Genomic DNA, 24,386 nt, shown 5'->3' with positions numbered 1-24,386 from the left:
CACTTACCCTCATGTGACCTGAGCAGCCTTCTTAACTCCCAAGCCTTTGCTGTCCTCATGTGGACAGTAGGGGTGGACACTGAGAGCAGCTGCCGTGCAGAGTGGCTGTGCAGGTGGATGAGGGGGAGCAGAGAGGAAGTTGGGCAGAGTCTGCGCTTTGGTGGGGGAGGGGAGCACACTGAAGCGCTGTCTCGTCCTTGGGTAGTTCACTCATTTGCCCAGGAGGCCTCAACAGCCTCAGCACTAATTAGGCACCTCATGTGTACATGACTACAAGGCAGACAAACAAAGCCCCTGGTTGTTGCTGCCTTGGGGGAATGTGCATCTGAAAGAGGAGTCAGACCCCAGGATGGTCAGAATGGGAGGAAGATGCCCCTAGAGATGGTCAAGCAGGAGCCGAGTTCTGGTGCTTGGAGGAAGTGAGACTGGGCGGCAAGCAAATGCCACTTCCCTGCGCCACAGTATCGGTTCCTGGGTCATCCTGTGCTGGGTGCCCTCAGGGGACACAGGCAACACCCAGGGACTCCCACAAGCCTCAGGCCGCATTCTCAGCTTCCTGAGCTCCAGCTCTCACCACTGACTCAGCCTGGGACTGGGGGCTGCAGATGCTGAGCTGGGCTGTGGCAGGGCTGGGTGACACTCCCTGTCCTCCCCAGGAGCTCTTCAAGACAGTGAGGCCCCACGAATTCCTGGACTCCATCTGGTCCCAGGGTGACAACAGGGGCAATAAGCACCTGGAATCCACCATCCATGTCACCATGACCCACTTTAACAGAGTGGTCGAATGTATCATCACCACCTGCATTGGGGACCCGAGCATGACGGCCCAGGACAGGGCCAGGGTGGTGGAGCTCTGGATCCAGGTGGCCAAGGTAAGATGTGGGAGGCCCTGGGAGCCCCTCTCTGGAGTCAGGGGAACTGCCCCTTCTCCTTTCTCAGCTCTCACGTTTGAAGTCCGTGGTCTGAGCCTTTGCACAAACCTTAGGCCCCTCCTGCCAGGCCTCGATGACCTGACTCCTGGTCCCAGTGGTAGGAAGCTCACCCCTTCCTGGGCTCCTTTCTTGGCTTGAGCTAAAATCCTCCTCCCTGGAAGTATTCCTCATCAGGTTCCAGCTGTGCCTTTTCCGGGTTCCCTGAGCCGCTGTCTCATCCAGGACAGGAGACGTCAATGAGGGGACAGAAGCCAGAGGAAGCAGGGCTCCAGCTCCCCCTCACAGCTCATTCTCTTCCCTTCCCCAGGAATGCCACGGCCTGAGGAACCTTTCCTCTCTCCATACGATCTTCTGGGCTCTGGAGGGCCCCTCCATTCAATGTTTAAAAGACACGTGGAGACAGGTGTCCAGGTGGGTAGGCCTCTCTCCATGCGAGCACCACCTGGGTGGACCAGACACCCCCCACAGGGCTGGCATTGCCCTTCAGTCAGTTGGGACCTCCTGGGAGACAGCAAACCCTGGGGATAGGGTCTGACCTGGTTGGCAGCCTTCAAGTCTTTCTGAAAACTTAGGCCAGTGCTTCTGCCTCAGGAATCAGTTTCCCTAAGTGACAGATCATGGCTTGGACCAAATTGAAGATTTTCAAGTGTTTGCAGCAACAGAACTCTCTGTCCACGTGAAATTAAGACTGTTTAAAACACATCTGCTGAGAAAATAAGAGAATGGAGGCCCCAGGTGACAATAGGAGAGCCCCCTCCCCAGTCCCAGACACCTCAGGGCTCAGATGACACAGTGAAAATGCTCATCCAGGCTGTCTGGATCTTCTGGGTTTTCAAACAAAAGGGATTTACCCTCAAACCACTCCACAGTGTTTCTTTCGTTTTTTCCCTCCTCAGGAAGAACTGGCAAACAGTTAAAAAGATCTTCCAAACATGCCACCGGGAGAGCAGGAAGCTTCTCAAGGAGGTGAGTGGAGGCTGGAGATCTGGAAGGACGGGAGGTGAGGTGGGGAGGGACCAGGCAGGATGTGCTTTGGTAAGTTTTTCACTTAAGGTTCCCCGAGAAATAACGGTCTGTCTTGTCCAGCTGGACAGGAAGCGGGGGGTGTGAGCTGCAGGGGCAGGTGGGGACTGTTTGGGGCAGGAGGCCTTGGTCACGGGATACAGTGGTGTCGCCTGGACTGTTCCAAGAGGTGAAGAGCTGGCAGAATGAGCAGGTGTCTGGCTTCCATGCGGACCCATCAGCTGGCCCTCATCATCCTCCAGGCTGGCGGGTGGATGGAGTGGGTGGGGTTCCTTTCTTCCTAAAGCAGCCCAGTCTGTCCTCAGGAAGCCAGGCCCCTGCTGCTCCTTCTGTCTTCACTGCAGCTCGCAGGGGAGGGCACTCTGCCTGCCCCAGGGATGGGCACTGTGAGGTCACACAGGCCTTGTGGACACAGGGGCTGCACAGCCTTGGGCCAAATGGTGGATCTGGGACAGAACTGTGTGCTCTCTGGGACTGTGCACTCTAGCCTGATAGTGGTCACTGCTGACAAACCAGTGAGTCTCCCCCGGGGCGTTGTCGACAAGGATACGCCCCAGATGGCAATGAGAATTATCGGGGAACCTACAGATTCTTAATGGACCTTCCTGACAGATTCTTAATGGCCTCCATCGAGGCCCTGGCAGGAGGGGCCTAAGGATTGTGCAAAGGCTCAGACCACAGACTTCAAACATGAGAGCTGAGAAAGGAGAAGGGACATTAGAAGTTTCTAAGTGAAAAACGATGCAAATGTCACCATTACACAGTGCCGTGGTCACCCCCTACACTGTCACTCAGATGTGGCGCAAGGGGGTCCCCTTCTTGAGTGAATAAAGGAGGAGTTCTGTGCAGGGACCATCCTGAGGGGATCCTAGGGAGCTGAGGCATTTGGCATGGCCTCAGGTCCAGCCTGGTCTCAGAGAATCCCAGGGGGCTGGAAAACACAGAAGCCACTTGCATGGGACCCCGAGACACCTTGTGCCTCTCCATCCATGGCTCAGGTTGACTGAGGGCCTCAACACACCCCGAGAGTCCAGAGGACAGGACATAGGTCCGAGGTGTGTCTGGAGGCGGAGTGAAGGCCGGGGGCCAGGGCTTCTTGCTGCGAGGGGGAGCGGTCTCCTCTGTGGGCCCCTTAGCAATTCACTGCCCCTCTGTGGGCCTCGGTCTCTTCATCTGGGAAATGGAGGGAGATGATCTGTGGTGCAGGCCTCACAGGGGTGATGAGGTACAAGGGGGACAGGAACGTGCAGGAGCTTTGTGCTCCTCCTCCTCGAGGGGGGAGGGAACAGCACTGGTGACAGTCAGATGACACTGAGTCCTCAGGGGACCCTGGGAGGCATGGGGAGTCCTCCTCACACTTTCCTGGTGAGGAGAGAGGCTTAGGGGCCTGGGCAGGCCTGAGGGCACAGAGGAGGGAGTGTTGGAGCTGGGAGTGATCTAGCATCAGGGCACCCTGGAATGGGAGCAGCCATAGACACCAGATGGCCAGGGTCCAAGATCAGGGTCCTGGGAGACACGGGGAAAGGAACATGGCCTCCCTGAGCCTGTCCTTGACCCTGCAGGAGGTGTCATCTGTGAGGGCCACCCATGAGATGGACCCGCAGGGAGCCCAGGAGAGGCAGCAGCAGCAGGTGAGGTGGCCTGAGGGGGAGGGTCCAGGTGTCAGAGGAGGGGTCACTCTCCTCACTGCTGGAGGCTTCCCTAAGAGAGGGGTCCCTCCTCCTCCAGCCCAGCTCCTGGAGCCCAAGAGCCTGAAATGCCTGCCCTGGAAGTGACCAGGAGGAGGCCTGGAAGGGCTGGGCCCAGGATGGTTTAGGGAGGGGAGGAGCAGGGACCACATACCCTGGGATTTGCCAAAAGCCGCCCCTGGGAGGTGACTGGGGAAGTTGGGTGGTCCTGGAGGGGGCAACTGGGGGGAGGCCGCTGAGGGTCCTAGGCTGTTCTCTGTGGGAGTCTGTGGTGGGCAGGAGGCTGGGGTGAAGGGATTTGGGGGAGGGTCCATGGGGGCACCTGAGAGGTGGGACTCATCTCACCACTCCCACCCTTATTTCACAGGGTGTCGTCCCCTTCCTGGGCACGTTCCTCTATCACCTGAAGCTGCTGGACATTGGGATGGCGGATGATCTGGAAGTGAGTGAGCCTGGAGGTGGGGACAGGGAGCAGGATCCTGATGTTTGGGTGGCGAGAGCCCTGCACTGGGACCTGAGCTCTCAGTACCTGGCAAACCTCCTCTCATGAGAGCCCCATGGCCACCCCTGGGAGCTGGGGAGTCAGGCCCATCTTAGCAATGCGTGAATAGACGCTCCGCATAAGCCCCCCACCAGTCTACCTGGGCTGGTGAAGCTCATAGCTGCCTGCCTGCAGAGCTGCAGGAGGCTGTGTCTGAGATGGATTCAGCCTCCCCCTCGGGCCCTGCCCCTGGGGGAGTGCCATCAGCCCCTGCAAGTGAGGAAGCACTTCTGTGTTCCAGCTGTCCCTTCCTCCCTGAGGCCTCAGTCTCCCCGTCTGTCATCAGAGAGGGTGTGCTACATAAGGTCTCTGGCCTCAGCTCCCCTGTCCCTCCTGCCCTGGAGCCCAGAGCCTGGCCCAGTGTCAAGTTCTCTTTGTGGAAGGTCTGCCCTCTGCTGGGCCCTGACATTCCTGCAGCCTGAGAAGGGGTGGGATGGGGGTTGGTTCTGGGCTTAGGGGGCTGTTTCTGATGGTCATTGGCTGTCTCCCTTCCAGGGAAGTCGGGTCAACTTCCAGAAATGGTGTGACGTGAGCAGCTATGGGGAGGGTGGGGATGTGGAAATCAGAGACCTCCCCTGGCAAGACTTTCTCTGGCCTCATCCCTTGGGTCTTACATTTATTGGGAGAGTCAGATCCACAAAGCTGGGAATCCCATCACGTTGGCGGGTGCGGGAGGGGCTGGCATCAAGGAGACCTTCCTGGATGAGGAACTAATTCAAGCCAACTGTGAGGACAGGCAAGTCCTGAATGGAGAGGGAAGGAAGGAGGGTTCCCGAGTGAGCACAGACCCCAGACCAGATCCTCATTCCGCACAAGTCCCTGGCAGTGTTCCCCACCCAAGCCCTCTCTGCGTCCTGTCCTTCCTCCCAGAAACTCAAAGTCATCCGCAGGATCCAGCTGCTCCAGCAGGCTGCAAAGGCATATGACCTGGAGCCCGATGAGCGATTTGGGGCCTGGTTCCAGGCCATGGAGCCCATCAGTGTCCATGAGAGGTGAGGGGGACAGGAGTTGGGTGAGGGCAGGGCAGACTCTCTCTGATGGCCAGCTCCAGAGCCTGTGGCCTGGCTCGCTGATCAGCCTCAGAACTCGTAGCGTGGTGACCCATGGGGCACCAGGACTCAGCTGCTGGCAGACTCTGGGAGGGGCACCTGAGGTGTGGCTCCTGGTAGCTCACAGTTCCACTCTGTCCTGTAGCTACTGGGTCTCCTGCCGGCTGGAGCCCGCACACCAGAAGGCGAGCAAAATGCGGCTCTTCAGGAGAAAGAGGAACCGGACATCCTCCAGTTCAGGGCCGAGTGAGTGTCAGGAGCAGCAGCGACTGAATCCAGGGGCTCAGTACAGCTTCGGGCTAAGCATGGGCCTGGATCCCAGCTCCAGTGCTGACCAGGCCTGGGACAGGCCGCTCCCCTCTTCTCTCTGGGACTCGGTTGCCTCCTCTTAAATGGGTGATGCTAAATGATGCCTCCCCCATCAGGGACAAACGGGGTGCTGTTGATGGACTGAGCACTCGGCACAGGGTTTGGATAAGAGTGAAGGGGGGGAGGGAGGTGTGCCGTGAATCTCAGGGAGGCACCCCAAAATAGTCTGTTTCTTCTCTTCAGCCACCGTGCCCTTGGCGATGAGCCATAACCCTCTGGAGACCACAAGTGCAGCTCCTCCTGAGCAGCAGGGCCACTGGGACCCTCGGGGTGCACCGGGTCAGCTCTTCCCCCCCCACCCCAAGTAAAGGAGGACATCTGAAGACTTTCCCTGGTTTCCCCTAAAGCCCCAGATGGAGGGCACGACCCCCCTCCAAATCCCTGACATCTCCACCCCAGGGACTGTTTATCCATTGAGGAGGAGCATTAGTATATGTTTAAGAGTAAATATCAGATTTGAATGTTGCAGTAAGTTCTGTTTCTGTCACAGCCTGGGTGTTGTGGTGTGGTTCTTTCACTTCTCATGCTCATGTAAATGAGACACAGAATCTCCCATTCTGCCTTGAATTAAGAACTCATGTATGGTCAGAGCTTATGGTATGTGGGAGAAGGGAGGACGGCCAGTCCCCTCCCTGGCTACTGAATGACACTCTCAAGTCCCCCTTCCTCAGAGGACAGGTGCATTTCAGTGTGGTTCACCTGGGCCAGGAGCAGAGACAGCCCCTCAGATCTCCCTGGATGTAGAGGTTGGAGGGACTTTCCCAGGCAGAGCAACAACCACTGAAATGTGGGTGTCTTTCAAATACCACTTGCCAGGACCATGTCCTTCCCCAGGACAGCGGCTGTCTTTCTACAGTTTTCCAGGAAGAAGGAATGTTTTCTGCTCCTCCCATTGAGGTTTCTTTTGACCAAATATTGGAAGTTACCGTTTTCTAATCAGTCTCTGGATTTGAATCAACACTAAATGAGGAAAAAATGTAAAAAGATAAAAGTTTGCATGTGGAAAACACAAGGCCAGAGGAAGACCATGTGCTGATGGACTAAGGGCCGACAGGACATCCCCATCAGGACGCCTCTAGGGCTCCCTGTTCACCCTTCGCCTAGACTGGAATCCTCCTGGGATCCTGGCCCATGCCATGGAAGTCCTTTTCCCACTTGTTTCATATCCAGAGGAAAAGATTCATGATGCAGCTTTTAAACCTACAACAGGACTTTCTTCCATAAACCTCACCACTCCCTGTGAACTAGGATTTCCAGCATCCCCGCACTTCCTTATATGATTCTTTTGGGGCAGAAATTCCCTAGAAGGCCCCCAGCCTCTCTGTCAGGTACATCGTGGCCATTCCTCCCTGGCTGGGCCTGATGGATCAAGGGTGAGCTCTGGTTTGCCAAGATAATAGACCTTAATCCTGGCCACTGAATGACCCACACTGTCCATTGCTGCCTAGGGTGACATCTGGGACCCTGGTGTTCTGAGGTCCATGGTCTCAGACAATCACTAGTTTACACACTCAGTCGTGTTGTTACTGACTTGTCCCAAAGGGGCAGCTGGGCCTGAGCGCATAGAGCACGTAGCCCCTGGGATGACTATGTTCTTTTCCCCAATCTGTGCTGTGGTTATGTGGATGTGTGTTACGGGGCTGTGAAACTTGCCTGTTGGGAGTTTTTAAAGATGAGGCACGAGAGCGGCAGGTATAGGAGTGGGTCCAGCAGGGGAATGCAACCCATCTTAGACAACACAGACACAACAGACACAAACTTACCAATTAAAATACTGAAACGCTTCCCACATGAGTGGTAAACAGACACTACTCTGAGCTCATCCCGAGAACCCACCCTACGACTAGGACCTAAAGGGTTACCACCCAGCATTTTGAACATCATGCCCTGGAAACACCCTGTAAGACAAGGGCCATTGTCTTGAATTCCTTGGTACTTCTTCCCTCTCCTTTCTGAAGGCTGCAAGTGTCACCCAGGAAGGCCTTTTCAGTTCAGCCAGATGCAGAGTAGAAATCCTGGTTCCCACAGCCCAGGCCCTTCCTGCCAGGGCACTGCCATCCAGGAAAGAAAGAATTCACACCTCGGTGTAGACATGTAAACACACACAGGCATATCCCACCCAAACATCAAGATGCATGAACTAGTAAGAGAGTAAAAGCCACTTCAGAAACACATCAACCAATTGCAAAGAAAGGGTTTTTTAAAGATCCTGACTCAAATAAAATGCAAAACCAGGAAATCACCTTGAGAAAACTGGGGGACTTTGGATACTGACCAGATAGTTGATTATAGGAATGACACTTTTATTTTTGTGTGTGATAACATTATGGTGTTTGTGTTCAAAAAATCCCTCATCTGTAAGAGAAACTGAAAATATTTACAGCTGAAATGATGTGCTCTCAGCCATCTCAGCTGGTTAACTCTAGTGGGGTTGGTGTGAGGGTAAACGAAGCCAGATGGTATACGAGTTGACAATTTTTGAAGCAAGTGACAGGTTCACAGAGGTTGAGTTTTCTCTACTCTGAGATTTAGAGATTTTTGAAAACTTTCAGAACACAATTTTGATACAAATAGTATACTCGGTGTTCACGTTACAATGTTACAAATTAAAACATTGATTGAAAATATAAAGGAATGCTTCTCCTTCCTGACCTAAGGAAGCTCTCTCTCAGTCTCGTTCTGTGAATGACCTGATGATGCCACCAACTGTTCACTTACCACATGTTTGTGGAGTAATTCCTATGTGCTCTGTGCTGTGTGCAAGGTGAACACATTTCCACGACTCTGGATCTAGTGTGGGAAGGAAGGCAATGAGCCTGCTGCCAAGGTTCTCTCCGTGGAAAATAACGCCTCCAGGGGGTATGCTCATTTTTAAGATTCCAAAATCAAAGCTACACAGGTTTGCCAGGTAACAAACAAGAGATACTTAATTCATGATACAGAAATGACCTATGTCTGAATTAACATGTGACAAAGAAGAGAAAGATTGATGGATTTTATGTTAAAATTAGATGCAAAATCATAGTGCTGGCCCCTGGCCTAGTGGTTAAGTTTGGCAAGCTCTGCTTTGGCAGCCCACGTTCTGTTCACAGGTGTGGACCTACAACACTCAGCAGCCATGCTGTGGCGGTGACCCACATACAAAGTAGAGGAAGATTGGCAACAAATGTTAGCTCAGGGTGAATCTCCATCAGCTAAAAAAAAAAAAATTACATGCAAAATCAGAATAATTTATGGAATCAGATTTAATATATATTAAAAGATAAATCTCATTCAAGTAGGTATCATCTCTTCATTGAGTTAACACTCAATGAAAAAACAGATATAAGTTCAAAACACTAATTCCTCAGCATCAATTATCCTATCAATTTTAATATAAAAAGGAAGAAAAATCATGGTAAATAAAAATTGATGTTATCATGAAAGGTAAAGATCACGATGGACGTTACAAAGAGATGCTGTGAGAGTCAAGCCTGTCTCATGGGGAATTTCTCAACCACATCACTCTCTTTTTCTTCAGTACCGATGTTGCTTTCCTCACTGTGTTTTCAGGATGCCTTTCTTGGCTCCTTGCTCTCTCTGCCTCCCGGGCAATCTCGTCTGTCCTCGAGGCCACAGTCACTCCCTCCCATGCTTTTCTTCACTTTCTGTGTCTGTCTCCTGATATCTCCAAAAGATGCTCGTTGCCTGCAGAGGGGCTATGAGAGACCCAGACCCAAACCAGGACTCATCTCTGCCCAATATGGACACTGGCCAGGGGTGGGCTCAGGGCTGGTGTGCAGACCCCTCAGCTCCAGCCACAGCCCAGGGATTCACCTGGACCCCCCAGTGCAACTGTTTTTAAGGTATTTGTGAATCCAAAGGACTTAAGAGTTCTCCTTCACTGCTGCAGACCTGGAGTCCCTGCAGTCTCCTGTATCCACAGACTTGCTGGGGATTCTCCAAGGTCTCCTCCCATTGACTGCACATGACCTCACTGCCAGGATGGGAAGTGATTCTAGTAACTGACCTCTGGAATATACAACTGCTCAGCCTTCAGACTGTATAGAACTTCAGTTTTCTACTTGGTTTGAGTTTCATGGTCTCATTGTTTCTACTATGAATTTAGGACATATTTTTTGAGCTTTCTCTTTAAAAACAGAATAAAATGCAAAATTTGAACAAAGAGGAGGATGAAGACTACCATCCATGGAGAATGTTTGCAGCTCATTTGGATATTGCACCCTCTTTCTCTCCCTGGAGAAATGTGTCTCAAATCATACTGTCCATTACAATCATTGCAGAGTTTTTATAACTCAGATTGCTGGAACTCAACCCAATTAGGTCTGAGGAGGCAACGGAGAATTTTCATTTCTAAGACGTTCCCAGCTGATGTTGATGCTGCTGATATAGGCATCACACATTGAGAACGGGATTCTGGGACACTATCAAGCTGATGTGTCACTATCAGTGCAAATCCAGAACAACTTGCCTCCTCCGTCTTGCTTAAGGATGTTATTCTCTTCCCTTCTCTATCATTGACAACTACACACATGCTGGTACCCTGTAACCTACGTTATTGGGACACAGAGATCCAAGGACTCCATAACTCCTTTGAGTGTCCCATCTCTAATGAAATCACGCACTCTTCCACCCTTAGATACTCACTTCCACACCCAGAGCCTGTTTTCAACCAAAATTCTCCTGCTTGCAAATCAGTAACTCAGAAACACCACATTCCCACCACAAATTTACACATTTCTAGTTTTTACACAAAGAACTCTACTGTATACAACCATTCTTTAAGAAAATAGATTACTCCAGTTAGAGTATCTTAACAAGGCTCTCTTCCTTCTCTCTTCCTACTCCTCCCTATTAATCTTGGATTCTGTGGTCCATCATTTCAATAACCCACTGACAACGCTCCCTAATTCTTTACTCTCATCATATCTGCCCTGCAAGCCTCTGACTTTGGATGATTCCAAATACCTGCCATGCCATGTTGACACCTGCACTGAGGATCATCGCTGAAGAGAGAGCACACGAGGAGCCTGGGGGCCCCAACAGAGAATCAACAGCAACCAATGGGCCTCCATGCATTCTCTAATGCTTCCTGAATGCTCTGTTAATTTCTTTCCATTTCTTGAGTTCCATAAAACTATTTTCTCTTGACCTACTTCATATCTCACAGACAAATTGTTAACCACCACCCAAGAACTATTTCACACTCTAGTCATCAGATCTAGAAATTTTCCTCATAAGCAATTCATTTATCACACCATTTCTGTTGTTTTATACAGATATATTTCTTTCTTAGCTAAAACCATTCTGATTTTCATCTCATCTTTCCATTTCAATGACCTTATGCTTTCAATATTCGCAGTACTTTCAATCACCTCCCTACTGGGATCATGCCTCATGTTTCAAATATGCACAAATCTCTACCATCTACAAACCAATCCCTCATCCATTGTTCCTAATGCCCCTCACCCTCGATGTCCTCCCTCTCCTCCTCCTGCCAGGGACTCATTGTGAAAAGTTCACTTACATCCCAATGCCTCTGTTTCCACACTGGCAACCGATCCCATGTCCCCATTCTGTGGATGCTTCTCTTGCTAAGCTCACAGGTCATGGCTCTTACTATTCCAATGTGGCCTTTTCATTATTTGTCTGACATGTCCTGCAGTAGCATGTGACTTTGTGGCCTCCAAGTTCCTTTGAAAGCTCATTTGTCCTTGGGATCCACCAGTGCTACACTGTCCTTCTCCTGCTCCAAACTTCCTGAGTCACTTCTTGGCTTCTCTTTATAACCAACCTACAATGCCTGATGCTTCCCAGATGTCAGCCCTGCTCTGACATCTGCTGTCCACCTGCACCCTCCTACTAGGCAATCATATCCATTTCCCTGGCTTCAAATACCACTAATGAGCTAAAAATGTTCAAAGAATCAGCACAGATCTGACTCTGCCCCCCAGACCCAAATATCTACCTGCCCACTCAGCCCATCAGTGATGACTCGACTCACAGTGTCCAGGTTCCAAATTGAAAAAAAACTTTCCCAAATAATTCACTTCTCTCTCAGTGTTCCCAAATTCACTTGTTTGTGCTAGTATCCTGTCTGTCCCTGAGTGTCATTCTGGACACTCTGCCACCCCACATTCATATCAATGAACCATCCATCCACCCTCCTGAATCCTCCTACAGATCCTTCACTTTTGAATTATTTCTAATCACCTTTCAGAAATGACACAAAATACCATTCCCACACAGTGAACTCTCCTGCTCTAGCAACCTAAATTACAAAACTCCATTTTTCCTCTTTGTTGATATTTTTTTCTACTTTACTTATATGTGCATCATCTCTTTCTTTCAATATTCAGTTCTCACTAAATGGGATACTCCTTATAGACATGACTAATGTAGATTTTCTAGATGTTTCCCTCAACAGTGTTCTCATATGGCTTGGCACACAAAAAGAGCTCATATATTATATCTGTCTATCTATCTATCTACCTACCTACCTACCTAACTTCCTACCTACCTATCTAATTCAAATACTAAAAGTTCACTTCCTGAAATATTTTAAACCCATCCACTTAACTACATTTATGCAAAGATATCAAGTTTTTTTGGTATACTGCAATAAATTGGCAATTACAGCTTAAGATTTCCAAATCCTCTCTCCCTGTACTCAGCCAACGAGATTCTAGTTACAGTGATCTGTTTAAAATGTAAAACTGATCAGTTCACCTTACCTTTTAAATCCTCAATTTCTGTCTTCAGCAGATATTTTTCCTGTTGTCCTATCATAATTATTAATACTACCCTTTTCATTCCTCAATATGTTGCAGTTTGGAGAGAAAACTATTTGGTCGTTCTATTTATAGAGCACCTACTACATGCAAAACTCTGGTGTAAAACCTGTGATCTACAAAAAAGCTAAACAGACTCACCGCCCCTGTTTGACCTAGTCTTAACGCGAGGAAAGACATAATAAACTGCAAAGAATTTATAACATGCCATGTGGAAATAACCACTGTGATGAACAATAGGGCAGAGAGAGAGAGTTTGAGCTTGAGTACATTTTCAAGGCTAGCTGTGTTTGTGTGTGTGTGTGTGTGTGTGTGCGCGCGTGCATGTGCTGATGCATGCTGCCAGGATGGGATGAGTTGCTTTCTCCTGTGGGGTGGGGGAGCCTCCTTTGCTTTGGGAAAGTTCCTCTCTGTGCACCTACTATGGACTTTGTCATCCACGTGTATTAGTCACGGTTGTCTAGAGAAACAGAAATAGAATATCTATAAACATAGAGATGTGGAGATGTATTACAGGAATTGGTTCACGAGGTTATGGAGGCAGAGAAGTCCCACAATCTGCTATCTGCAAGCTGGAGAACCAGAAAAGCTGGTGGTATAACTCAGCTGAAGTCTGAAGGCCTGAGAACCAGCACCTCTAATGTCCAAGGGCAGGGAACAATGGGCGTCCCAGGTCAGGAGGAGAGAGTGGACTCACCCTTTCTTTTCCTTTTTGTTTAAACTAATTCTGGCTCATATAACAGTATTTTTGATGTTTCATATAGGAATCTAGCTTCCTTTCACATTACTCAACTTACTTACCAGTTGTAAACTTTATAAGTTATGTCCCACTCAAATAATAGATTTTCTCTTCTTCTCTAATATTAATTACCTCTTATTCTTTTGATTCTCATTTTTCCATGACTGTGCTCTCCAGTGCCACACTGAATCACAATAATGTTTGCCAGGAGCATTTTCCTCTTCTTAAGTGTAGCGTAAACACCAGATAAATTCCTTGTCAGGGCAGAGCAGGCATCTAAGAGAGAGAAAGTAAAAACGTGCAGGGGAATCACTTCTACCTGGAAGTCAACAGACTTGCTTCTCTTGGCTGTTTGGAGCTGGAGATGCTATGACAATGTGGCCAGCTGAGAATCAGAGGATCTCTCTCTAGTCCCAGGAATTAGTCCTGGTCAAATCTCTCAACCTCTTTAGACCTCATTTTCTTCACCTGTAACATGAAGAGTTGGATGAGTCTTTTTGAGTTCTGAAATCCAGTGATTCCAAGATACCCTTCACCCAGATACACTTAACAAAGATCAGAGAGAATTTTTAGTTGTCTTCTTCTGCATCAACATTATTATCCATATCACCACTTCAAGACATACCAAATGTCTACTTTTGCATGACACTGATAAAACAGGTTCCATACCAAATCGCTGTTCACTGGGATAACAAATCTATAGTTAATTATTTAGAGGTAAGTATAGAGATGGGCCCTGCTGGAACCAGCAATCAATGGGCCACAAAGTCTTGCTTTATTTTACAGCAAGGCTGTGGAAACATTCCCAAATACACCAGAATTCTTCTGTACTTCGAAAGTATGAAATAAATGGGAGCCTTGAATCCATGGTTACGAGTTAATAAGGATATGATTTTTAAAATTTTACTAATGATGCCATTTGCCTAGTATGGGGCTGTTCTCTGGTGAGTCAAGAGCAGATGTATTCAAGGCCACTTTCATTCCTTTAATAAATATTTACTCAGCGCCTACCACTTGCTGCAAGATAGCAGTGATCTACCCTAAGAACATTTATATTCTAGTAGGGTGACACAGACCATAAACAAAAAGAGAATCTTGAGGTGATCAATAAAGTTACATATACATCAAACATTTTTCATTCTGGACTATTTTTCACCCTTTCCCTTCTTTTACTCTTTCCCAGAACTCTAAGCATGGACTTGAAAACCCAGAAAGCATGGGTCCCATGTTTCTTCTCGCAACACCCCTGTTTCAAAGACATAGTGTTTATCATCTGAGAGTATGTCTCTTTAAGACTAAGTTCCTATGAATCAGCATTATTTCATCACTTTCTTGAGAGGACGGATGATATTATGAAGGGAAAACAAAATATCATATGGGATTTATACTCGAAATGATGTTTCCACTCTAATTGTGTTATTTAATGTGGTGTGATTTGGAGCAAGTCAGTTACTCCTTCAGAGTCAGTGGTAATAATACCCTGAAAAGCATTCTATAGAGATTAGATGAAACAAAGTATGAGAAACTGCTTTGTAAATTGCAAAGCCATCTTCTTCAGCTTATTTTTTCTAATAATATTTTCATTTATCCAATCATTTTTGACTCTACACAATCTGCCTAGACTGAGTTTTATCATTTATTCAACCATAATAATGGGTCAAAATGGGTGAATATTAGAAATTTCATATGGTTCAACTTAATTAATAGGCCATCACAATATTTAATTTGGTTATAATTACAGTGAAATTTTTCATGTTGCCTTACCATGTGCCAGGCACATTCTAGGCATCTGACATGTATTCACTCATTTAATCCTCACAACAATGCTATGGAGACAATACTATTAACCCCTATTGTATGGATGAGGAACATTAGAGGTTATATAAACGTCCAAGGTCACACAGCTGGTACCCAGGCAGCCTACCTCCAAAGTCTCTTTTAGGGATCCATTAGAGGTTGTGGCACTTACATTGTAAAAGGATCACCCTGGTTTCTGGTTGGCGAATGGACCAGATGGGACTAAGCAAGAAAGCACATGATTACTGAAATGATCCGGGCAAGCAATTCTGAATACAGGATTTCTTTCCTTTTTAAGGCTGAATAATATTCCATTGTACAGATGCCCCAGATTTTCTTCATCCTTTCACCCACAGATGCACAATTAGGTAGTTTCCATCTCTTGGCTATTGTGAATAATATTGCAGTGCATTTTGTCAAACGTTTTCCTGGCACTTAGTGAGTTTGAAAAAATTCTCCTTCTACACATTAGTTACTGTAATGAACTACTTTCTAAATGTCTAAAGTTTAAATATTTGTCATTCTACAGAAATACCTTGCCTAATCATGATTTGCGTTATCAGTTCATGAATGATCGAAGATTTTTGTACAAAAACTTGTTATAATGTCTTTTTTTGCATGTATTCAGGAACCTTGCATAATATGGGTATTCCCTGATACTTGATTTTTAGTAGAGTTTTCTAGTAAGCCTTTAGGATAGGAAGTATATTCCTAGATGTGAGGCAGAGAGCAGAAAAATAATAAAGTGATTGTTATATTTAATTATATCAAAAGAAAACTGTCGTTTTGCTAAATTGTTTTTACACACTCTTTGCTTATTTGTAAGAATGGCATATATTGTTTTATTAATGAAAAGAAAATTCAATAAACAATTTTAACATAAAACAACATCTGTTAAGAAATTATATGAAAATTTTAGCAATATGCTGTCATCAATTTCCTCATCTGCAAAATGGAGATGGATAATACCATCTTCCTATGGGTTGCTGTGAAAATACTCAAGAGTAATGTATGTAAAATGCTTATCACCATGTCGGTTGGAAAGTGATGCCCCATTCATTTTTCTACCGGGATGATGAGAGCTTTTTTTATGCTTGAAGTCTGTAGTTTTCAAAATATGTTCTACTGTTGTAAAGTGAATCCTTTTTACAAATTATTTGTAGAGTTCGATGATCCCTTTGGAATGCAAATTCAGGCTCCCGTTTGTGCGTGTGTGTGTGTCTATATGCACATCTCTCAAATAATACTTCAAGCCTTATAATGAAATCTACCTTCCCCACTCTTGACTCTGGTTCCAAAAACAACTTTTTTAATTTTCTGGTTGAAAATCTGTATTTCTATATTAGCTACTCATACACTTTTTCATTTTTCATCTTTTGACTATTTATAGTTTCTTTCTTCTCTGAAAAAATCAGCATGAAGAGTTCTTACATACATTAAAAACATAATTCTTCTTGCCCAATATAACTATTTAATGAATTAGGATAAATCAAAATTCAATGTCTACTGTTTTATGACATAAGTGTTTACCATTTTATAGCATACGAATCTTATCCAGAGATGTGCTACATCAGATATTATGAACACATTTTCTTTCTCACTTTTTCCTTTGACCTTTTAAATGGTAAAATTCCCTTATTTCTTTCTTGTCTTCCTATGGATTCATCACTAGTTCATCTCCTTCCACCAGAAATTTAAATCTCTTTTCAGTAACTTCTGACGCATGAGACAATTCATGGGCTTCAGGTTTTGCTTGGGGACCTCCCTCTTGGGCTTGAACATATACACAGGCCCACATATACACAGTATGTCTGGAAGGATAGAGGAGAAAAGGATGTTTATCTCTGTGCAAAAGGACTGGGAGACAGTGGTAGAGTGAGAATATTTTACTGACTTTGCACCACTCTTTGAAGTTTTCCTATACATGTATCTACGACGTAGTGGCCTCCCTCCCCCCAGATTTTTAAATTAAAATTAAAATAGCGTTATATCCTTATCTACTGGCTTGGGACAGTAAGTTGTAGAGAAATGTGAATATATGATCCAATGTTTTAATGAAATTAAGAACAGCAAACACGCACAAAAAATTTATAATTCTCAATATGGGCACATCATTCTATGAGGCTGTGTAAAGGTGGGGAAAGGAATGAAGAAAAGCTGTTCAACATCCAGCTACCTGTACAGTCAAGGGGTCCAGCCCCGCCTCCAGCCCCGCCCCTGGAGCTGATTTCCTCCCACTGTGAAGTCGGCCTGACTTATTCCAGCCCCACCCCCGCCTCTTCCCGCCCCTGGAACTGGTCTCCGCCCACAACGCTCGGGCCTGGCTCCGCCCACAGCCTGGTCCCCGCCCCTTGCCCCGCCCGCACCCTTGTCCCCGCCCACAGCCCCGCCTCTAGAACTGGTTTCCACCCACAGCCCCGCCCCTAGACCTGGTCCCTGTCCCTGGTGCTGACCCAGCCCGCGGACCGGTCTCACATTAACTCTAGAAACTAGACACCTCCCCCGAGGCTGGGGGGCGCGGCCCCGCCCCGCCCCGCCCCCCCCTCCCCCCGCCGCCTCAACCCGGAGCCCCCAAACGTCTGTCCTCCCCGAACTTCCGTCCTCCCCGAACGCCCGCCCGAGACCGGAAGCGGAAGCGCGGGCGGCGCCGTGGATGGAGCGGGCGGTCTGCGCAGTGTGTGTCCAGTCTTCTCAGCGCGGACCGCATTCCCGTGGACCTTCGGCCGAAGGGGCGAGGCGCGGTGAGCGGCGGGCGGTCCCGGCTCCGGTCGCGGTCCAGGGAGGGGCCTGGGCCGCGGGCAGCCCCGTCACGGCCTGGCGTCTCTCCCTCCCCCCGGAGCCCCGTTTCCCCGGGCTGTTCGCTCAGGGCGCCCGAGGCTGCTGTTCCTCCCGGCTCCGGGCGCCGCCGGCCCCTCCTCAGAGTCCCCGTCACCGTCCTCCGTGTGATTTTGTCCCCAGGGGGCTTATCCGCGTCTGGAGGCGGTGTTTGGGTTGTTACTAATGGGGGCGCTCCTGGCATCTAGAGGGGGAGGCAGGGATGCTGCTCAGCGTCCTCCAGGGCCCAGGACGGCCCGACAGAGAATCATCCGGCCCCAGATGTCAATGGTGCGGAGGTTGGGAGACCTGCTCCAGGGCCTGAAAATCTCCCCAGCCCTGAATGAAGTGTGGGAATTGTTTACAAGTCAGCGAGTCACTTACAGGGTCCCTAAAAGACAAGCTTGTTTAAAGGGTCCAGAGTCACCAAAAAGTCTCTGTCCAGCCAAGAGAGTTGAGCGACACAAGTGCACACAGCACGAAGCTGCTTCCTCCCATCTTGGGGAGCAGGTGACTGGATAGGAATCGGGAAAATCCAGTCTCAGCCAACAGTTACAGTTAAATCAGCAAATACAAAAAAGAAAAGTGAATGGGGTGGCCTTTCCATCCAACACCCTATAAAAGGCCTCAAAAGCTTGTTTGCGCTTTTTTTTCCCCCCTCAGACACGAAAAGCATCCGTGGAGCTCAAGTTTGAGGTGAAAGCAGGCTCAGAGTCCACCTGTCCTCGCTGATCCATGGATTTCTGTGTGACCAGGTGAGTACCCTGTGGACCTCGTACCAACAGGTTCCGGCAGCCTCCGCTGTGCAGAAGACCTGCTAGTGGGCTTTCCTGGGCTCAGGTTGTCACCACATGGCCACTGAGAGTGAGGGTATCTTGAGAAAAATTATTGATGTTTGATGAATTATATTCAAGTGAAAGATGGTAAGCTGTGTGTGGTTCTGTGTGGTAAATATTTCAGTGAGTACAGTTATATGCAAATAAGAACACATAAAACAAGTGTAAATAACTGCAAATGTGTATTAGAGTAGAAAATATAGATTTACTTGCATTGCATAATACTCAAAAGTCAGGATTTATATATAATATAAATACAGAAATGTTTTGCATGTGTATGTAGTATTAGAAGACATCCCATTAAATATTAGCAGGGATACTCAGCAACATTCCTTAGACCCATTCAACTTGACTTCTAAAGTCCTATAAATCCTCTACAAAAATTTGAAATATAGGAGCATTCAGGGAAAAAGATGATTGGAACTTGTTTGTATTAATAACAAATTTAACATTGAATTTGCCAGTAGCCAGATTTATTTTGAGCATTTTTTTCTTTATGACATTTCAAATCATTTGGAGGAGTACTAAGCAACACTGTAGATTGCAGGGCAGGGCAGTAGTCTCTAAAAAGACTGTCCTCACCACCTTGCCTTCTAAAGGGAATTAACTTTGTTTCTTGAAACTTTTCTGAAATAATGGTCTGGTGATTCACGTTGCAGAGAATCTTGTTAAGTAATTTTGTATTTAGTTGTTGGCCTCTACTAATTGTGTGTGTATGTGTGTGTGCCTTTTTCATTCTAGCTTTCCTGTGATGTTCTTGAGGGGAATGTGTGCTTGTCATGCAATAGATAGTCTTTCAGTTTATAATTTATGGTGACCCACCATCCTTGTTTACTCAGGACAGAGGGGTTTTCCAGGACACAGGACGTTTAGTGTTCAAACCAGGGCAGTCCTAGACAAACCGGGATGGTTCCTCATCTGATGAGCCAGGCCCTGGGCCACATGCATGGGGACCTGGAGAACCAGAGAGACCTTGTCCCACCTCCGTGGAATTTATATTGTATTTGGGAATTTGGATTTTAGACAGTTAATGATGAGAGTGATGTGGGAGTTTGGCACAAGGTGACTCAACCTGAGGGGACAGGGAAGCCCTCCTGAGAAGGACTGATATTTAGCTTGAGAGCTAGAGATGGGACTGGATTTAGCTAGTTGGAGGGTTAGACTGGAGTGAGGGTGTGGGAGTGTGTTCAAGAGAGCATTTCAGACAGAGGGACCCGCATGAGGACACCCCTGAAGCAGAGAGCCTGGTGTGTCCATGAACTGAGAAGACGGATGGCTGAGCTGAGTCAACACAGGGGGAGGGGTGTGAGCCACACCGGCGAGCGGGGACAGGCAGGGCCAGATCAGGGGTGACTTGAGACTCCGTTCTAAGACCAGTGGGAAGACTTTGGAGAGATGCGAGTAGAAGGAGGATGTGATTAGCGTTTGGTCTAAGCACGTGGGTTCAGATGGACTTCATGGTTAAGAATGTAGACTTAAGAGGCGAGATGGGAGGTGCTGGGAATAAGATGAGGAATAAGGTGATTGTTCCATAGGCCTGGGTGATGGCTGTGGAGCAGGAAAGAAGTAGAAAGAAAAGACCTTGGAGTGTAGAACTGAGAGAAGGTAACGGTACTTTCTTGCCTGCATGTGTCAGATGGCACAGGGCACTGACTGTTCTCCTCGCTGCTGTCCGTGCAGACCTGCAGGCGCCCCTTCACCCAGGTCTGTGTGTTCACCCCTCTTTGTCACTCACAGGCCCCCCTCCACATCCTAAAGGAAGTCAGGCCTTACTTGTGAGGGGGTTGTCTCACATGGGAGACACCGAGGAGAGCCCCTCCAGACATCAGAGCAGCCCCTTCAGCCTCTCCCTCAGCCTCCTCCCTTCCCCTCTCTCGCTTTCCACACCCAGAAGGACCCCTGCTCAGTATTCCATGTCCCCAGGTTCTCCCTCCCCCAGGCTTGAGAAGGGTGGGGCAGCCACTGGGGTGGACATCATCTGCACCTTCCACTCTGACCCCCGCAGGTCCCGGGCTGGACAGAGAGCGACTCTACTGGGAGCTGAGCCATGAGACCCAGGGCGTCACCCACCTGGGCTCCCTCACCCTGGACGGGGACAGCCTCTACGTCAGTGGTGAGGGGCTGGGCTACAGCCACACTCTCTCTCCCAGTCAGAGTTCTGTGTTGCCTCCGTTGCTCTAAAGTGAGCTATGATCCATCTCTCTATGCTCCTGGTCTGGGATCAGTCTTCTCATCACTGTGTGATCACTGGGTCCAGCCACCTTCCATCTCGTTGCCTCCCCCCTCAACACCACTCCCCTCTTCTCCTCTGCTTTCCCCTCTGCTTTTCCCACAAAGCTCCCTACATCCTCCCTCTCCCTTAATCCTTTATGTTCACCCCAACTCTTGCTCAGCTCCTCTCACCTTCTCTCCACAGATTACACCTATGGAGCCGTGGCCCCAGCTACCACCAGTGAGTATTCCTGGTCCTGATCTCTTGGGTCCCGTCCACATTTGGGGTTGGGGAGCACTTGTTCTCCTTCACCCGCTGCCCTTGGTGAGGGAAGCACCTGGAAGGGCCCTAATTCATCCCTTCTCTCCCTCCCGGGTTCTGGTGGAGAGTCCCAGCCCAGTGTGAGAAAGCCTTAGACACAGACGTCTTCTCCACCACATTCTGACCCCACGTGGTTTTCACTTTAATTCTCCTGAAGCCCTGCCCTTGGTCCTCCTTTTCCACGTATCCCATCCGTCTGTCCAGTTTTCTGCCTGTCCATCTGTCTCTCCTCCGAGTTCAGTCTCTCTTGTTCACATATCTCTCTCTCGGGCTCCTCTCATCCAGGCTTGCTCATCCCTCTACTCACACAGTCACCCGTCCCCTCACTCTCATTTATGCTTCACCTGTGAATGGTGGTCCTGGGAAAGCCACTGCTGGAGCCCGGGTGAGCCTGGGGGCTCCTCCCACTCTGGCCCTCCCTGATGACAGCCCTCGCCACAGCTCCTGAGCCAGACACCACGTCCCTGCATACTTCATCATCACCTGTGCCCCCAGAAGCCACCACAGGTATCTGTGGGCCCCTTTTCCTTCCCAAGAGAAGCTCTCCAGCCCCACTCCTCCACCAGCCAGTTGTGATCCAGGAGCTGGGAAGCCAGGGTGTGAAATTTTGGTTTTAGGGCAATCATGCTGATCACAAAGATTATACCGACGATTCAGTCTAAGGCCAGCCCTCAGAGAGCCCCTAATCTTGTGAAATTAACACACCATTATAGTACAATGTGGGATGTTTCGGGGAGAGGCGCCTGGCATAATTTGGAGGGGAAGAGCTTGCTAGAGAAAGTTTCACCAGAATGGAGTCTTTAAGAATAAGTAGGAGGGACCCTGGCAACTAGAGGATGAAGGGTTTTCCTGGCAGAGAGGATTCCGTGATCAAAGGCTCCGGCCAGAAACAACATGCCCTATGGGGAGAATTGAAATGAATTTGGGTTGTGTGAAGCAAAACGTTTAACCTGCAGTAGATGGATAAAATGAGACTGAAAGGTCAGCAGGAGCCAGATTGAGTAGAGCCTTGAGTGCCGGGTCAAGAAGGTTGAACTAAACACTGAAGGCCATAGGGAGCCATGGGTGGTACTAGAGCAGTGGTGGCCCTAGTGAGGTATTCATTTCAGAAAGATTCTTCTAGTAGTCCATGTAGAACATCCTTTAGACAGAGCATCCAGTGAGCCTGCTGGGGTGTTGGTCCAGGTGAAGGAAGTTGAGACCTGAGCTGGGACAGGGATGGAGAGAGGGAGTGTATGTGAGGACCAGTGCGCAACTGGAATTGGTGTTACTGGGAGGGAGGAGGAGCTGAGCAGATGTGCTGGTTCTGACTTGGGTGACCACACGGGTGGGTGGTGGTGCCACTGGGAGAGAAGACGACAGATGATAATGAGTGCAGGACTCTGGTGTGGTCTCAGGCCAGCTCTCAGTGATGGCCATCGCTCTCCCTCTTGTCTTGCAGCTTTGGGACACAACCTGAAGATCCTCACAGTCACCTTCCCCATCTCCACCCTCCGGTATTCATCAGACAGGAGCAACGGCTCAGCCACGTTCAACTCCACTGAGAGGGTCCTGCAGAGCCTGGGGAGACCCTGGTCCCAGCAGCTCCTGGTGGGTTAATCCCACCCAGCCCCTCCCCCACTCCCTGTCCCTCCTGCTCCTCCTCCTCCTCCTTCCTCCCCAGCTGGATCCTTGTTCAAGAAGAGCAGCCTGGGCCTCTTCTCCTTGAGTTGCAGACTGGTCTCCCTCAGGTGAGACCCTCCCCTGAGCATTTGCCCCTAATGACCACTTTTGTCACCACCCCTCTCTGTCTCCCCCCGTCCTCCCATTTCCTCCTTCCTGTTCTGGCCCCCACCCCAGAGGTTTCAGGACCTCTCTCTAGAGTCCCCACGTCCCTCTCTCCCCAGGCCTGGAAAGGATGGGGAAGCCAGCAGTGTGGACGCCGTCTGCACCTACCATCCTGACCCCGTGGGCCACCATGCCTCTGTGCTGGGAGCGGAGAGTCTCCACCTGTCTGCTCTTCCTCTCGGTGGTTCCAGGCTCTGCACCCTGGAGTTTATCCATCCAGAGAGAGCACCAGCTACATTTCCACATCATCAGCTGGAACCTCAGCAACCCAGAGCCCACATCCTCGGAGTACACCGCCCTGCTGAGGGACACCCAGGACCAGGTGGGGTCTCCCCTCTCCCGTCTCTCCTTGCCCTGAGGGCACCCTCATTCCTCCGCCTGACTTACGTCTGTTACATGATTGTTTCAATCCTCCACTTTCCCTGCGTGTCTGGGTTCTCTCCGTTTCCAGAGGTGATGTCCTAGCTGCCTTCCCCATTTCTCACATGGGTAAACTGAAGCTTAGAAAGGGGAGTGTTGTGCCTAAGATCACACAATGAGTTAGGGGCAGAGCCAGGATTTGAAGTCAGGTCTCCCTTGCCCCAAGATCTGTGATCTTTCACTGGCTCCAGTGGCCCCCTGCATCCCCAGGAGACCTCAATCTCACCCACTCTCCCTCGCGTTTGTTCTAGGTCACCAAGCTCTACAGAGGCGGCCAGCTGTGAGACATATTCCTCTCCTGCCTGGTCACCGACGTGATGTAGGTTGAGGAGATTGGAAGCATTGGCTTAGCTGGTGGCTGATGGCTCTGAGCTCCCGTGACACGTCCTTGATCTGGAAGTCACTGACATGGTGCCCATTCTCCCCCACATCCCTGTCAGCTAATCCTACCATCTCCTTCCATAGGTTTTTGGGGGTTGAGAAAAGCATTAACATTTGGGGCCACCAACCTCCAGCATCCTCCTCCTCCTCCTCTTCTGGAGACTTTCAACAAATATCAGCAGTCTAACTGTGCTCTCCAATAGTGGAGCCACTAACCACATGGGGCAATTTAAATTATTTATACACCTGTTGGGATACGATTCACATATTGTGTGGGGGGGGCGGGTGTATTTTTTAGGTTTTTCTGTATACAATATCTTCTCCTGTGCAAAACAAATAGTTTTACCTCTTCCCTTCCAATCTGGGTTTCTTTTATTCCTTTTTCTTGCCTAATTGCCCTCATCAGAACCTCTAGTACCTGTGATTAACATATGAGATGAGGGAAGACATCATTGTCTTGTCCCTGGTCTTAGGGGGAAATTTTCAGTCTTTCACCGTTGAATATGGTGTTAGCCGTGGGTTTTTCATCGATGCTATTTATAGGTTGAGAAAGTTTCTTTCTATTCCTAATTTGTTGAGTGTTTTCTTTTTTAGGCATGAAGGGCGTTGCATTTTGTGAAATTCTTTTCTATATATATGGTCGAGA

General features: G+C 48.8%; 2 protein-coding genes and 1 long non-coding RNA gene across 31 annotated transcripts in view; 2 read left to right on the top strand and 1 right to left on the bottom strand.

The window, feature by feature from the left end:
- The window catches only part of LOC147911331 (ral guanine nucleotide dissociation stimulator-like), a 72,635-nt gene extending 66,568 nt beyond the window's left edge, over window positions 1-6,067 (top strand). For 5 of the 12 annotated variants that reach the window (XM_087428088.1, XM_087428096.1, XM_087428089.1 and 2 more), the window contains 8 exons: window positions 657-872; window positions 1,240-1,343; window positions 1,829-1,898; window positions 3,518-3,586; window positions 4,011-4,085; window positions 4,680-4,712; window positions 5,055-5,176; window positions 5,379-5,625. In XM_087428088.1, coding sequence (XP_087284214.1) covers window positions 657-872; window positions 1,240-1,343; window positions 1,829-1,898; window positions 3,518-3,586; window positions 4,011-4,085; window positions 4,680-4,712; window positions 5,055-5,176; window positions 5,379-5,625 — 936 coding nt within the window. Of the gene's footprint in view, window positions 1-656; window positions 873-1,239; window positions 1,344-1,828; window positions 1,899-3,517; window positions 3,587-4,010; window positions 4,086-4,679; window positions 4,713-5,054; window positions 5,177-5,378; window positions 5,626-5,767 lie in introns of those variants that run through there. The other 7 variants (XM_087428093.1, XM_087428097.1, XM_087428099.1 and 4 more) reach the window with 7 other exon arrangements.
- LOC147911330 (uncharacterized) overlaps window positions 1-13,216 on the bottom strand; it is a 29,592-nt gene extending 16,376 nt beyond the window's left edge. Inside the window, exons 1-2 of the long non-coding RNA XR_015551030.1 lie at window positions 12,337-13,216; window positions 8-9,300 (exon numbers count right to left, since the gene is read on the bottom strand). This is a non-coding gene — a long non-coding RNA (uncharacterized LOC147911330). The remainder of the gene's footprint in view (window positions 1-7; window positions 9,301-12,336) is intronic.
- Window positions 13,217-17,588: 4,372 nt separating this feature from the next.
- Window positions 17,589-24,386, top strand: part of LOC147911321 (uncharacterized) — a 207,098-nt gene continuing 200,300 nt past the window's right edge. For all 18 annotated transcript variants that reach the window (XR_015550862.1, XR_015550874.1, XR_015550864.1 and 15 more), the window contains exons 1-7: window positions 17,589-17,670; window positions 18,407-18,498; window positions 20,585-20,692; window positions 20,996-21,031; window positions 21,398-21,619; window positions 22,554-22,702; window positions 22,999-23,261. The gene's annotated coding sequence lies outside the window, so the exon portion shown is untranslated. The remainder of the gene's footprint in view (window positions 17,671-18,406; window positions 18,499-20,584; window positions 20,693-20,995; window positions 21,032-21,397; window positions 21,620-22,553; window positions 22,703-22,998; window positions 23,262-24,386) is intronic.

Source organism: Ceratotherium simum, unplaced genomic scaffold (assembly GCF_057802395.1).
Source record: "Ceratotherium simum simum isolate JZ-2026a unplaced genomic scaffold, ASM5780239v1 HiC_scaffold_43, whole genome shotgun sequence".
NCBI classification, from domain to species: Eukaryota; Metazoa; Chordata; class Mammalia; order Perissodactyla; family Rhinocerotidae; genus Ceratotherium; species Ceratotherium simum.
This window is presented reverse-complemented; position numbering and strand designations above follow the sequence as displayed.